At 41.4% G+C, this 13483-nt stretch overlaps 1 protein-coding gene across 1 annotated transcript; it reads right to left on the bottom strand.

The window, feature by feature from the left end:
• Positions 1-6766: 6766 nt before the first annotated feature.
• On the bottom strand, positions 6767-7793 carry LOC105540081 (olfactory receptor 7A10-like). The gene has a single exon (XM_011980566.1). The coding sequence runs from the start codon at positions 7789-7791 to the stop codon at positions 6832-6834; it is 960 nt and encodes a 319-aa protein (XP_011835956.1). The 5' UTR covers positions 7792-7793; the 3' UTR covers positions 6767-6831.
• Between the last annotated feature and the right edge of the window lie 5690 nt (positions 7794-13483).

The following is a 13483-nucleotide window of genomic DNA, read 5'->3' as shown; positions in this document are numbered from 1 at the left end:
CCCAAAGTGCTGGGATTACAGGTGTGAGCCACCACGCCCAGCCCCTTTCCTACTTCTTGAACTGCCAAACTCCTGGATTCTAACTTTACTGGAACCACTTTATGTCTTCCATCCTTTCTTCAGTCTCATCCAATTGAACTTCCAAATCACTCAATTAATGTCAACAACAATCCCTGCATTGCTGAGTCTTACAGACACATTTTAACATATGATATGTTTAACATATAATTCATAACAATGAATTACAAATAAGTCAACCAGGCAAACAAAAACACACATGAATTTCTCACCTGGCTTGATACTAGGTGACCTCAGGTAAACATTATCGGTTTCCATTCCCTTTGAATATTTCCTGCAATACTTTCTGGGGTCTCAGACTCACCCGTATGGGGTCTCAGAGATGAAGGTCTCTGTGTGGAAGTTTAAATTCCTCCCTGGGTAGTTCGTGATGGAGACTAAAGCTCTGTCTCCACACAGGCAGATGGACAGAGTTAAGCGTCAGTCTCAGAGCCAGACTTAGGACTACAAAAGAATCAACCACATCCCATCCAGCCCAGGGTTGTCTAGTCCCAGGGACAACAGCAAATGAAATATTTACAGCTCCTAATATCAAAGATAGCAAGATATATTTCCCAGTTGTTACTCTAAGCCTGGAGCCCCTGATTTCCCTGTGGAACACTGATGTGGAAAGAAAGAACAATTGCCTGCTCATTCTCTGTTCCCAAGAGAATCAAGTTAGAAGTCATGTGAATCCGGTCTTCATTACTCCTTCTCTCTGAACTCTGTGCCTGCCAGACGTCTAAGTGCCATTGCACCTTTCCACAGCCCTCAATTAAAATGTTATCCAAAGTGTAAGGCTGAGTACCTGGTCTTTACTAGGTCCCTTGGATATTCCAATCATTGCCTTGTGTTTGGAACACAGCTGTTGACATCTCCAGACCATTGCTCTTTCCTCATCAAAACGGAAAGAACTGTGTTTATTTGTCATAAAGTCATGGGTGTTTACTATAGTCCTTGGCTTCCTGATGCTTTTGCCAAAGCCATGAGGGGTTTCATGCTTGGAAACACAAAAGCGTCAATGTACAACTTATCATTTAGTCCTTCATTTAGAAAATATTTGGTAATTGTAAGAGATATACTTAAACCTTTGTAGACATCATGGAATAAGTTAGAGTCTTATGTGGTTTGTCTCATTTAATGTCACATGTAATGTGTCTCATTTTTCTATATCTTCATTCTATGAGGTCAAACTATTAGGTGCCTCTTTCTGCATTTTTGGGATGTTGGTCAAGGTGAGTTAGTGACCTGCCCAAAGTTATGAACCAAATGAGGGATGGTATTTGATCAGAATGCCATCCAGATGTTTCCAGTTGTCACATCTAGGTTACTGATTTTTTTTTTTTTTTTTTTTAGACGGAGTTTCACTCTTGTCACCCAGGCTGGAGTGCAATGGTGCGATCTTGGCTCTCTGCAACCTCTGGCTCCGGGGTTCAAGCAATTCTCCTGCTGGGTTCAAGCAATAGCCTCCGGAGTAGCTGGGATTACAGGCACATGCCACCAAGCCTGGCTAATCTTTTTATTTTTAGTAGAGACGGGGTTTTGCCATGTTGGTCAGGCTGGTCTTGAATTCCTGACCTCAGGTGATTCACCCTCTTAGGCCCCCCAAAGTGCTGGGATTACAGGCACATGCCACCAAGCCTGGCTAATCTTTTTATTTTTAGTAGAGACGGGGTTTTGCCATGTTGGTCAGGCTGGTCTTGAATGCCTGACCTCAGGTGATTCACCCTCTTAGGCCCCCCAAAGTGCTGGGATTACAGGCATGAGCCACTGTGCCTGACCAGGTTACTGATTTTTAACCAGGAGTGTTTGTGCTCCAGGAGATATTTGGAAAAGTTTGGATAAACTTATTAACTAGGTGACAAAATACTCTGTACACAAAACCCTCACAACACACAAATTGCTTATATAGAAAACCTGCACATGTACCCCTGAACCTAAAATAAGACTTAAAAAATTGTCCTTACTGCCCAACATTCAAGAGCTAACTAGGTTTGGATAGTCCTATGGCTGAATATTTTTGTCCTGTCCAGGATATTTATGTCCTAATCCCCAATGAGAAAACTTCCACATGGTAGACTCAGATATGATTTTTTTAAAGGATGACATTAAATCATTTATTATGGGGATGTTTTGTTACACAGCTTTAGATTACTGATACAATAATCAAAGCAACATAACTAAAGATATTCAGAATATTCATTTTTTAGGTGTTAGATCTTTTTTTAGCTTTTTATTGGATTCAGTGTATTCAGAATATTCTGTTGGCTCTTATTTATTTATTTTTTTTAGTGCTTTATCTGATATTTGAAGGTGCTGTTCACAGTTAATGGATATTTATATTTACTTCACATAACGGCCTCCAGGATCATCCATGTTGCTGCAAAGGACATGATCTCATGCTTTCTTATGGATGCATAGTATTGCATGGTGTATATGTACCATATTTTAAAAAGTCCAGTCAATCATTGATTGGCATTTAGGTTGATTCCATGTCTTTTCAAATGTGAACAGTGCTGCAATGAACATACTCATGCTTCTGTCTCTACAATAGAAGGATTTATATTCCTTTGTATATATACCCAGTAATGGGATTGCTGGGCCGAATGATATTTCTGTCTTTAGGTCTTTGAGGAATCACCACACTGTCTTCCACAGTGACTGAACTTATTTACACTCCCACCAACAGTGTAAAAGTGATCATTTTCCTCCACAACCTTGCCAGCATCTGTTTTTTTTTTTTGACTTTTTAATTATGGCCATTCTGACTGGTGTGAGATGGTATCTCATTGTGAATTTGATTTGTATTTCTCTAATCAGTGATGTTAATAATTTGTTCATAGGTCGGGCGCGGTGGCTCAGGCCTGTAATCCCAGCACTTTGGGAGGCCGAGACGGGCGGATCACAAGGTCAGGAGATCGAGACCATCCTGGCTAACCCGGTGAAACCCCGTCTCTACTAAAAAATACAAAAAACTAGCCGGGCGAGGTGGCGGGCGTCTGTAGTCCCAGCTACTCGGGAGGCTGAGGCAGGAGAATGGCATGAACCCGGGAGGTGGAGCTTGCAGTGAGCGGAGATCTGGCCACTGCACTCCAGCCTGGGTGACTGAGCCAGACTCTGTCTCAAAAAATAAATAAATAAATAAATAAATAAATAAAATAATAATTTGTTCATATGACTGTTGGCTGCATATATGTTTTCTTTTGAAAACTGTCTGTTCAAAAGGGCAAATATGTTTTTGGAGAAGTGAGTTGTGACCTTGATTCACACAAGTCTTTATTTCCAGGGGCAATACTGGGCAGAAATTCAAGCTCTTATGTGAGTCTTCCTTTGATCATGAGGGTTGTAGACAGTTTATAGTATTAAAGAGATAAAGCAATGGCTGATAAATTAAACACCCATATTGTTTACTTATCTTCACTTTAATGTTTATCACGCAATATTTCTTTTTTGTTTTTTGGAATCGGAGTCTTGCCCCGTTGCCCAGGCTGGAGTGCAGTGACATGATCTCAGTTCACTGCAATCTCCGCCTCCCAGGTTCAAGTGATTCTCTTGCATCAGCCTCCCGAGCAGCTGGGACTCCAGGCGTGTGCCACCACGCCCCGCTAATTTTTGTGTTTATAGTAGAGACAGGGTTTCACCATATTGGCCAGGCTGGTCTCGAACTCCTGACCTCATGATCCACCTGCCCTGGCCTCCCAAAGTGCTGGGATTACAGGCATGAGCCACTGCTCCCGGCCTATGATGCAATTTTTTAAAGGGAAAGATATTTGTTAGTACAATGGAAAGAGTTGTATTTGCAGGTAGCACAGGAAAATTTTAGGTAGAATGAAGATGATACAGTAAAATTACATAGACCATGACATCAAATGATTCACTCAAATGAAGAAACTTCATCACACATGGACACCAAGATTCCACACTCCAAATGTTCCAGAATAAGTCCATGCATGACCAAAAATTTTACTCTATCATAGTTAAGATAACCTCTGAGTCCAGATGAAGTCAACTGACATACACTAATTTGTGTGTTTAGACTACACTTCAAACAAGGATGTCATATGCAATTTTTGTCTTCTTTGTTTTTGTTTGTTTTTTTGTTTGTTTTCCAGAGTCTTGCTCTGTTGCCAGGCTAGAGTGCAGTGGCAAGATCTCAGCTCACTGCAACCTCTGCCTCCCCGGTTCAAGTGATTCTCCTGCCTCAGCTTCCTGAGTAGCAGGGATTACAGGCACGTGCCACCATGCCCAGTTAATTTTTTTATTTTTAGTAGAGACGGGGTTTCACCATGTTGGCCAGGATAGTCTCGATCTCTTGACCTTGTGATCTGCCTGCCTCGGCCTCCCAAAATGCTGAGTGCTGGGATTACAGAGTCTTCTTTGTTTTTAATCAGAAATATAGTAGGCATTGTGGACATGGAGATGACTAGAGAACAGGATCTTTTTTTTTCTTCTTCTTCTTCTTATTTCAACATTTTATTTAACAATAGATTACTTTCCTCACAGATGTCTTTTCCTGGCAGAGAATATTTTACAGGCCTTTTAAAAGGGCCATTCATCCTTGACCATAATAAATTCCTAATGTATCTTTTTTAAAATTATACTTGAAGGAGTGGCCAGCCCCTCCACACCTGTGGGTGTTTCTCGTCGGGTGGGACAAGAGACTGAGAAAAGAAATAAGACACAGAGAAAAAGTATAGAGAAAGAAAAGTGGGCCCAGGGGACTGGCACTCAGCATATGGAGGACCCGCGCCGGCACTGGTCTCTGAGTTTCCTCAGTATTTGTTGATCACTATCTCTACCATCTTGGAAAGGTGGATGTGGCAGGACTATAGGGTAATGGTGGGGAGAGGGTCAGCAGGAAAACATGTGAACAAAGATCTCTGTGTCATAAATAAGTTTAAGAAAAGGTGCTCTGCTTTGATGTGCACGTACACAAACATCTCGGTGCATTAAAGAGCAGTATTGCCACCAGCATGTCTCACCTCCAGCCCTAAGGCGGTTTTCTCCTATCTCAGTAAATAGAACATACAATCGGGTTTTACGCGGAGACATCCTATTCCCAGGGATGAGCAGGAGACAGATGCCTTCCTCTTATCTCAACTGCAGAGAGGCCTTCCTCTTTCACTAATCCTCCTCAGCACAGACCCTTTATGGGTGTCGGGCTGGGGGACGGTCAAGTCTTTCCCTTCCCATGAGGCTGTATCTCAGGCTATCACATGGGGAGAAACCTTGGACAATACCTGGCTTTCCTGGGCAGAGGTCCCTGCAGCGGCAGTGCATTGTGTCCCTGGGTACTTGAGATTAGAGAATGGCGATGACTTTTAACGAGCACACTGCCTTCAAGTACTTTTTTTAACAAAGTGCATCCTGCACAGCCCTAAATCTATTAAACCTTGAGTCGACACAGCACATGTCTCTGCAAGCATAGGGTTGGGGCTAGGGTTACAGATTAACAGCATCTCAAGGCAGAAGAATTTTTCTTGGTACAGAACAAAATGGAGTCTCTTATGTCTACTTCTTTCTACGTAGACACAGGAACAGTCTGATCTCTTTCTTTTCCTCACATTACTTTAAGTTCTAGAGTACATGTGCACAACCTGCAGGTTCATTACATATGTATACATGTGCCTAGTTGGTGTGCTGCACCCATTAACTCATCATTTACATTAGGTATATCTCCTAATGCTATCCCTCCCCCGTCTTCCCACCCCATGACAGGCCCCGGTGTGTGATGTTCCCCACCCTGTGTCCATGTGTTCTCATTGTTCAATTCCCACCTATGAGTGAGAACATGTGGTGTTTGGTTTTCTGTTCCCATGTTAGTTTGCTCAGAATGATGGTTTCCAGCTGCATCCATGTCCCTACAAAGGACACGAACTCATCCTTTTTTATGGTTGTATAGTATTCCATGGCATATATGGGCCACATTTTCTTAATCCAGTCTATCATTGATGGACATTAGGGTTGGTTCCAAGTCTTTGCTATTGTGAATAGTGCCGTAATAAACATACATGTGCATGTGTCTTTATAGCAGCATGATTTATAATCCTTTGGGTATATACACAGCAATGGGATGGCTGGGTCAGATGGCATTTCTAGTTCTAGATCCTTGAGGAATCACCACACTGTCTTCCACAATGGTTGAATTAGTTTACAGTCCCACTAACAGTGTAAAAGTGTTCCTATTTCCCCACATCCTCTCCAGCACCTGTTGTTTCCTGACTTTTTAACGATCGCCATTCTAACTGGTGTGAGATGATATATCATTGTGGTTTTGATTTGCATCTAGAGAACATGATCTTAATGCAGAGGATAAAATGCCACTACTGGCTATAAACACTCTAGTATATTAAACTTTTACATTGTGAGGAGGAGCAGTTAAGGCAGTGATAGAGAAAGAAATGACAGACATGAATGTAGAAAACTGTGGTCTCAGCTATTCATCCACAATAAGAGTATATTAATAATTTTTATAGTCACCATTCTTGGTTCTTTGTGTGAATGCAACTCACCACTGCATGAGACTAACAGGAATCTCCACCTTGTTTCTGACCTTAGTCTGGGAATAACTTTGGGAAAGTAGGAAAATGACAAAGGAGAAAATGGTTGACTATCTGAGAGCTGAAAGCTTCTTAAAGAAAATGCATACGTTTTATAAAGCAGTTAAGATCATGGAATCTGAAACTCCAAGAAATTAACAGAAGGAGCCATTTCTACTTCCACCATCTGACTAATAAATCACAGTTTCTGGGTCTGGGGCTTAGAGTTGTGGCATTACAGGCCCTTCTTGGAAAACAGCCCTTTTATTGTTTTCCCTCTGAAGAATTGTGTCAGAGCCCCCTTTATGTCTTTATTCCTCAGACTGTAGATGAAGGGGTTGAGCATGGGGGTAACCACAGTGTACATCACTGAGGCTGCAGCACTTGAGTGTGAGTTGTGGGTTGCAGCAGAACTAAGGTACACACCTAGGATTGTACAATAAAATAAGGAGACAACCGAGAGGTGAGATGCACAGGTGGAAAATGCCTTGTACTTCCCCTGAGCTGATGAGATTCCACATATGGAGGAGACGATCTTAGAGTAAGAGTAAAGGATCCCAATGAGACATCCCCCACCCAGCAGCACAGCTGACAAATACATCACCATATCATTAAGAAAGGTGTCAGAACAGGTAAGGTGGATGACCTGATTAAGTTCACAGAAAAAATGGGGAATTTCCAAGTCTGTGCAGAAGGAAAGGTGCAATACCATTAAGCTTTGCAACGAAGAATTCAGGGCACTCATGATCCAGGACGCCAGAACCAGCAGCCCACAGAGCCTGGGGTTCATGGTGACCGTGTAGTGCAGGGGGTGACAGATGGCCACAAACCTGTCATAGGCCATCACGGTCAGCATAAAGATGTCCAATCCTGCAAAGAATATGAAAAAGCACATCTGGGTGATGCAGCCTGCATAGGTGATGACTTTGTTCTGTGTCTGGATGTTCACCAGCATCTTCGGGACAGTGGTGGACACAAAACAGACGTCTACGAAGGACAGGTTGGAGAGGAAGAAGTACATGGGGGTGTGGAGGTGGGAGTCTGAGATTGTGGCCAGGATGATGAGCAGGTTCCCCAGCATGGTGACCAGGTACATGGGCAAGAACAGCCCAAAGAGGAAGGGCTGCAATTCTGGTTCCTCTGAAAGTCCCAGGAGAAGAAATTCTGAAATCTGTGTATCATTCTTTGCTTTCATCTGGTTGACATTTCTACCAAAAGGAGAAAATAACATGACACACACGCGCACTACAAACCCAGCAGAAATGCTGTTATATATATTGTATATCCCACGGTGAAGAAGGTATTATCTTTTACTTTTAAAAGTTGATTTACTTTTATTTTGACAGATAAATACTGTGTCTTTATTGTGTACACCATGATATTTGAAGTATGTTTACACTGTGGAATGGCTAAAATCTAGCCAGCGATCATTTCTTCTTTCCTTCCTTTCTTTCCTTTCTTTTTCTTTCTTTCTTTCTTTCTTTTTCTTTTTCTTTCTTTCTTTCCTTCTTTCTTTCTTTCTTTCTTTCTTTCTTTCTTTCTTTCTTTCTTTCTTTTTCTTTTTCTTTCTTTCTTTCTTTCTTTCTTTTTCTTTCTTTCTTTCTCTTTCTTTCCTTCTTTCTTTCCTTTTTCTTTTCTCTTTTTTTCTCTTTCTTTCCTTCTTTCTTTCTTTTGTCCTTCCTTCCTTCCTTTTTCTTCTTCTCTTTCTTTCTTTCTCTTTCTTTTTTTCCTTCCTTCCTTTCTTTCTTTTTCTTTCTTTCTTTCCTTCTTTCTTTCTTTTCTTCTTTCTTTTTCTCTCTCTCTCCTTTCTTCCTTCCTTTTTTTTTTTTTTTTTTTGATAGTCTTGCTCTGTCACCAGGCTGGAGTGCTCGGCTCACTACCACCTCCGCCTCCTGGGTTTAAGCAATTGTCCTGCCTCAGCCTCCCTAATAACTGGGATTACAGGCATGCACCACCATGCCCAGCTGTTTTTATTTTTTGTATTTTTTGTATTTTTAGTAGAGATAGGGTTTCTCCGTGTTGGTCAGGCTGGTCTTGAACTCCTGACCTCAGGTGATCTGCCTGCCTCGGCCTCCCAAAGTGCTGGGATTACAGGTGTGATCACCAGGTCCGGCCTGCAATCATCTTACATAGTCATCATGTATGATCAGAACACTTAACATCCACCCCCCATGCATTTTTCAAAAATACAATATATTACTATTAACTATAATATATTACCATTATTGGTTTATGTATATGATTATATTACCATTAGCACCATGCTGTACAATAGATCTCTTGAACATCATCCTTTTTTCTAGCTTAATTTTGTATCCTTTGGCCAACATTTCCCCAGCCCTCCTCAACAACCCTCCCATCCTCTGATAATCTCCATTCTACAAGAATTCAGTCTTCCTGTCTAACTGTAATTTTATATCCTCTGATCAACATGTCCCCAACCCACCCTCCCAACACCCCCAACCTCTGGTAACCTCCATTCTGCAAGAAGTTAATTGTAGTATTTTCTATGTGAATCTGGTCCCAATTAGGGGATCCTCTTGCCATCTTGGATTAGGAATTCCTGTCCCACTCTCAGCCTTTCCCTGGAGGCATGTACTCTACAGTATTGATGAGAAAATCTTCCATGCATTTGAGGAATATAAAGTGAATTTTGACGCGTTTCAGGCACTGTCCAGTAAATGAGTATGTGGTGTTATGTAACAAAAGTCTCTACAGTCTAATGACCGAGAGACAATACAAGAAAAAAATTTAAATGCCATGTATTATGTCACATGGCAACAAATTCTATGGTGAGGAAGAAAGATGCTAAGAAAAAAAGTATCGAAGGAGCATTATTATTATTATTGAGATGGAATCTTGCTCTGTCACTCAGGCTAGAGTGCAGTGGCACAATCTTGGCTCACTGCAACCTCCACCTCCCAGGTTCAAGCAATTCTCCTGCCTCAACCTCCCTAGTTGCTGGGATTACAGGTGTGCACCGTCCCCAGCTAATTTTCATATTTTGAGTAGAGACTGGGTTTTGCCATGCTAGCCAGGCTGGTCTCAAAGAGAGAGCATTATGTTAACTGGGTATTCATGGAAGACCAGCAGATGAGGCGACAACTCAACAGTGACCATAATGAAGACACGGCAGAGTCAACGTGTTCCCTGCAGAAGTGTGTGTAAGACAGAAGGGAGGCTCAATGAAAGATCCTGAGGAATGTGCTTCTTTCCCATGTTTGAAGCCAATGAGGAAGCCAGTGTGACAGGCGAATGAACATGAGGAGAGGGATGAGAGATGGCGTCAGAAGATGTTGAGGAATAAGGTGGCCTTGTAGCTGCTGAAAATGAAGACAGAAGGAGCCCCTCAGTCCAGATGTTGCATTTGCACTCTATTAATATGCTCGCAAAGGTGTCCCATGAATTGCAATGCATATTCTCTTTATTTCTCTCTGTTGTCTTGAGTTCTGGCCTTTATATTACGACTTATGTTTTAGAATATAGAGACTGGGCTGGGCGCAGTGGCTCACGTCTGTAATCCCAGCCCTTTGGGAGGCCGGGGTGGGTGGATCACTTGAGGTCACGAGTTCGAGACTAGCCTGACCAACATGGTGAAACCCTGTCTCTGCTAAAAACATAAAATTAGCTGAGCATGGTGGCACACGCCTGTAATCTCAGCTACTCGGGAGGCTGAGGCAGGAGAACAGCTTGAACCCAGGAGGCGGAGGTTGTGGTGAGCCGAGATCACACCATTGTACCCCAGCCTGGATGACAAGAGCAAAACTCCATCTAAAAAAAAAAAAAAAAAAAAAAAAAAAATATATATATATAAAAACCAGGTTGCTTTTTCTTAAACCTGGTCTCATCCTAAAGGCATGCACACACAGTACACAGACACACGTGCAGCACACCATGGCTTAGAGGATCATGTTATTCCCATGTTCTTCCATCCCAGTCGTGCTATTGGAAAGGAATGGTGAGCAGGAAAGCTGTGAATATCAAATTACCTCTCCCTGAAGGGTACAGAAACGGCACCTACACATTTCACTTTGGAAACTTCCCATGCATATGTGAACTCAAAGCTCCATTTTGGGATGGCCATTTTCTGCCTTGTGTTTAAAGAAATACACGAAATCTAACCAATAGGAGAGGAAGTCAAGAACTAACAGGACTTGAATGGGGGAAAACAGATGTAAGAAAAAGCTTTCTTAGTTTTGGAGTCTTTCCAACTCCTGTTAGGTTCCCTTGGTGCCCAGCAAAAATAATAAAAGACAAAGATAAATTCACCAAAAGACAAATGTTATATTAGATTTTCTTTGTCAAAACACTTACAGATGGAGAACCCCAACAGAAAGACTGAGAAAATGAAATAAAGCAAGAAGTCGAAAAGGAAATATACAAGGAAACCAAAATTGTAGCATTTTTAACAGAAAACTAGCTTTTCTTGTGCCGATTCTGTGTTTATTTGACCAATTGGTTTTTATATCATTCAACAGCAGATGAGACAGTCCTCTTCTCATTTTTCTCATGTGGCATCTTTTCTTTGTTGCTGGTCTTTGGATTTTTAACTCTTTCGGACAAATCTAACGGGCATACTGTAGTCCTGGTTCTTATCCTCATCCAACATGGAAAGGCCTCTCTAAACCATTCTCTAAAGAATCCTGCACACTCCAGGGTGATTTAATCCTTTTGCACTGAATAAAATCATGCATAGAATTCACCCTTGAGGGCATTACATCATACATACGTTTATTACATTGACGTTTTTGTTTTTTTTGAGACTGAGTCTGGAGTGCAGTGGCCTGATCTCAGCTCACTGCAACCTCCGCCTCCCGGAAGTAGCTGGGATTCTCCTGCCTCAGCCTCCCGAGTAGCTGGGATTACAGGCATGCACCAACATGCCTGGCTCCTTTTTTTTTGTATTTTTGGTAGAGATGGGGTTTCACTATGTTGGCCAGTCTGGTCTCAAACTCCTGACCTCAGGTGATCCATTTGCCTTGGCCTCTCAAAGTGCTGGGATTACAGGTGTCAGCCACCGTGCCTGGTCTATTACACTGAACTCTCTCTTCATCATTATATCAAAAGATTCAAATTAGCGGGAACTTCACCTGCTCTGTTTTTTTCACTTACGTATATGAATATGTGTGTGTAATATACAAAAAATTTAAAGCAGGGGGAAGTTATGAAATAAAAAGAATCAGTGGAATAAAGCCAGAAAAAAAATACAGTAAATTAAAAACACTATCTTGGCCAGCCGCGGTGGCTCAGGCCTATAATCCCAGCACTTTGGGAGGCCGAGGTACACGAGTTACGAGGTCAGGAGATCGACACCATCCTGGTTAACATGGTGAAACCCCGTCTCTACTAAAAACACACACAAAAAATTAGCCGGTTGTGGTGGTGGGCACCTGTTGTCCCAGCCACTCGGGAGGCTGAGGCAGGATAATCGCTTGAACCCAGGAGGTGGAGGTTTCAATGAGCTGTGATCGCACCACTGCACTCCAGCCTGGGTGACAGAGAGAGACTCCATTTCAAAAACAAAACAAACAAGAAACAAAAAACAAAAACAAAAAACACTATCTTAAGCGAATTTGAAGAAGACATTAAAAATTAACCGAAAGAAGATATAAAATAATAACTTAATGGTATCAAAAGGGACTAATTATTTAATTGACAAAGACCTAGACAATAAATTATATAACATACAGTGTCGCTAGAATGTTCTGGCACATGGCAGATACTCATTTGTTATTGAATGAATTGGGAATTAAGTATTAGTACATATGGAGATTTACTATATGAGAAGGTTATATTGCAATTTAATTGGAAAATGCTGGATTGTGGAACAAAAGCTGCCATAACTGGTTATCTACCTGGAAGACAACGAATTTTGTCCCCTGTCTCATCTTTTACAAAAAATTGGTGGATTTAAACACCTTATAATGTAAATAATATATGTTAGCTGAACATCTAGAAAACTACATATAAAATCTATGTGTATGCAAAGCATGCTAAGGCAAGAAACAGAAGAATATAGACGTATATTTAGGTAAATGAAATTTACAGCTTTTTGTGCTGAAAAGTATTTCCTCAAATGTCAATGAAGAAGCAATACTCTGTAGAAATCATTTGAAATGGTGATAGCTGTAGAAAAATGGAGATATAATCATAAACAAATCAAAATGGTGATCACATATATGAATCTTTGCTCAAACCCAGTAATGGTTTAATGCAAGAATCTCTATCACACCCGTCAGCCTGGAAAAAAACCTGAAGAGCAGCTGCCACACTGAGTGAGGCTGGAACTTTTAAACAGGTAGCAAACGGGGACTCTTTAGTTTTGTCGGCAGAAGCATAAAGTGTTACAAGATCTTGGGGAGGTAATCCAGAAGCAGATGTGAATATTAAAAATACAGATACTCATTAACTCAAAATTTCTCAATCCCAGCACTAATGAAACTCGGGGCCAGATTATTTATTGTGGTGGGGTCTGTCCTGTGCACTGTGCTAGTGTTTATCAGCTTCCCTGTTCTCTACTCACCCTCTTCAATGTGACAGCCAAACCTGTCATTGCTCGATATCCCACAGGAGACAGAACTATCCGCAGTGAGAATCACAGTTTTAACACGAAAATCCTACAATATTTTTATAGCATGAAAAAATATTTTCATGTATTTATAAAAATAAAATATTTTCATATAAATATTTATATATATATGTGTGTGTGTGTGTGTGTGTGTGTTTACTTATTTATTTATTTTTTTGAGATGGAGTCTCGCTCTTGTTGCCCAGGCTGGAGTGCAGTGATACGGTCTTGGCTCACTACTGCTCCTGGGTTCAAGCAATTCTCCTGCCTCAGACTCCCAAGTAGCTGGGATTACAGTCACCCCTGAACATGCCTGGCT

The sequence above is a fragment of the Mandrillus leucophaeus genome, unplaced genomic scaffold (assembly GCF_000951045.1).
Source record: "Mandrillus leucophaeus isolate KB7577 unplaced genomic scaffold, Mleu.le_1.0 Scaffold215, whole genome shotgun sequence".
In the NCBI taxonomy this organism is placed as follows: Eukaryota; Metazoa; Chordata; class Mammalia; order Primates; family Cercopithecidae; genus Mandrillus; species Mandrillus leucophaeus.
This window is presented reverse-complemented; position numbering and strand designations above follow the sequence as displayed.

Bases quoted from the DNA above. Each gene is read 5' to 3' on its own strand.
- LOC105540081 (XM_011980566.1), bottom strand. From the start codon at position 7,791: ATGAAAGCAAAGAATGATACACAGATTTCAGAATTTCTTCTCCTGGGA.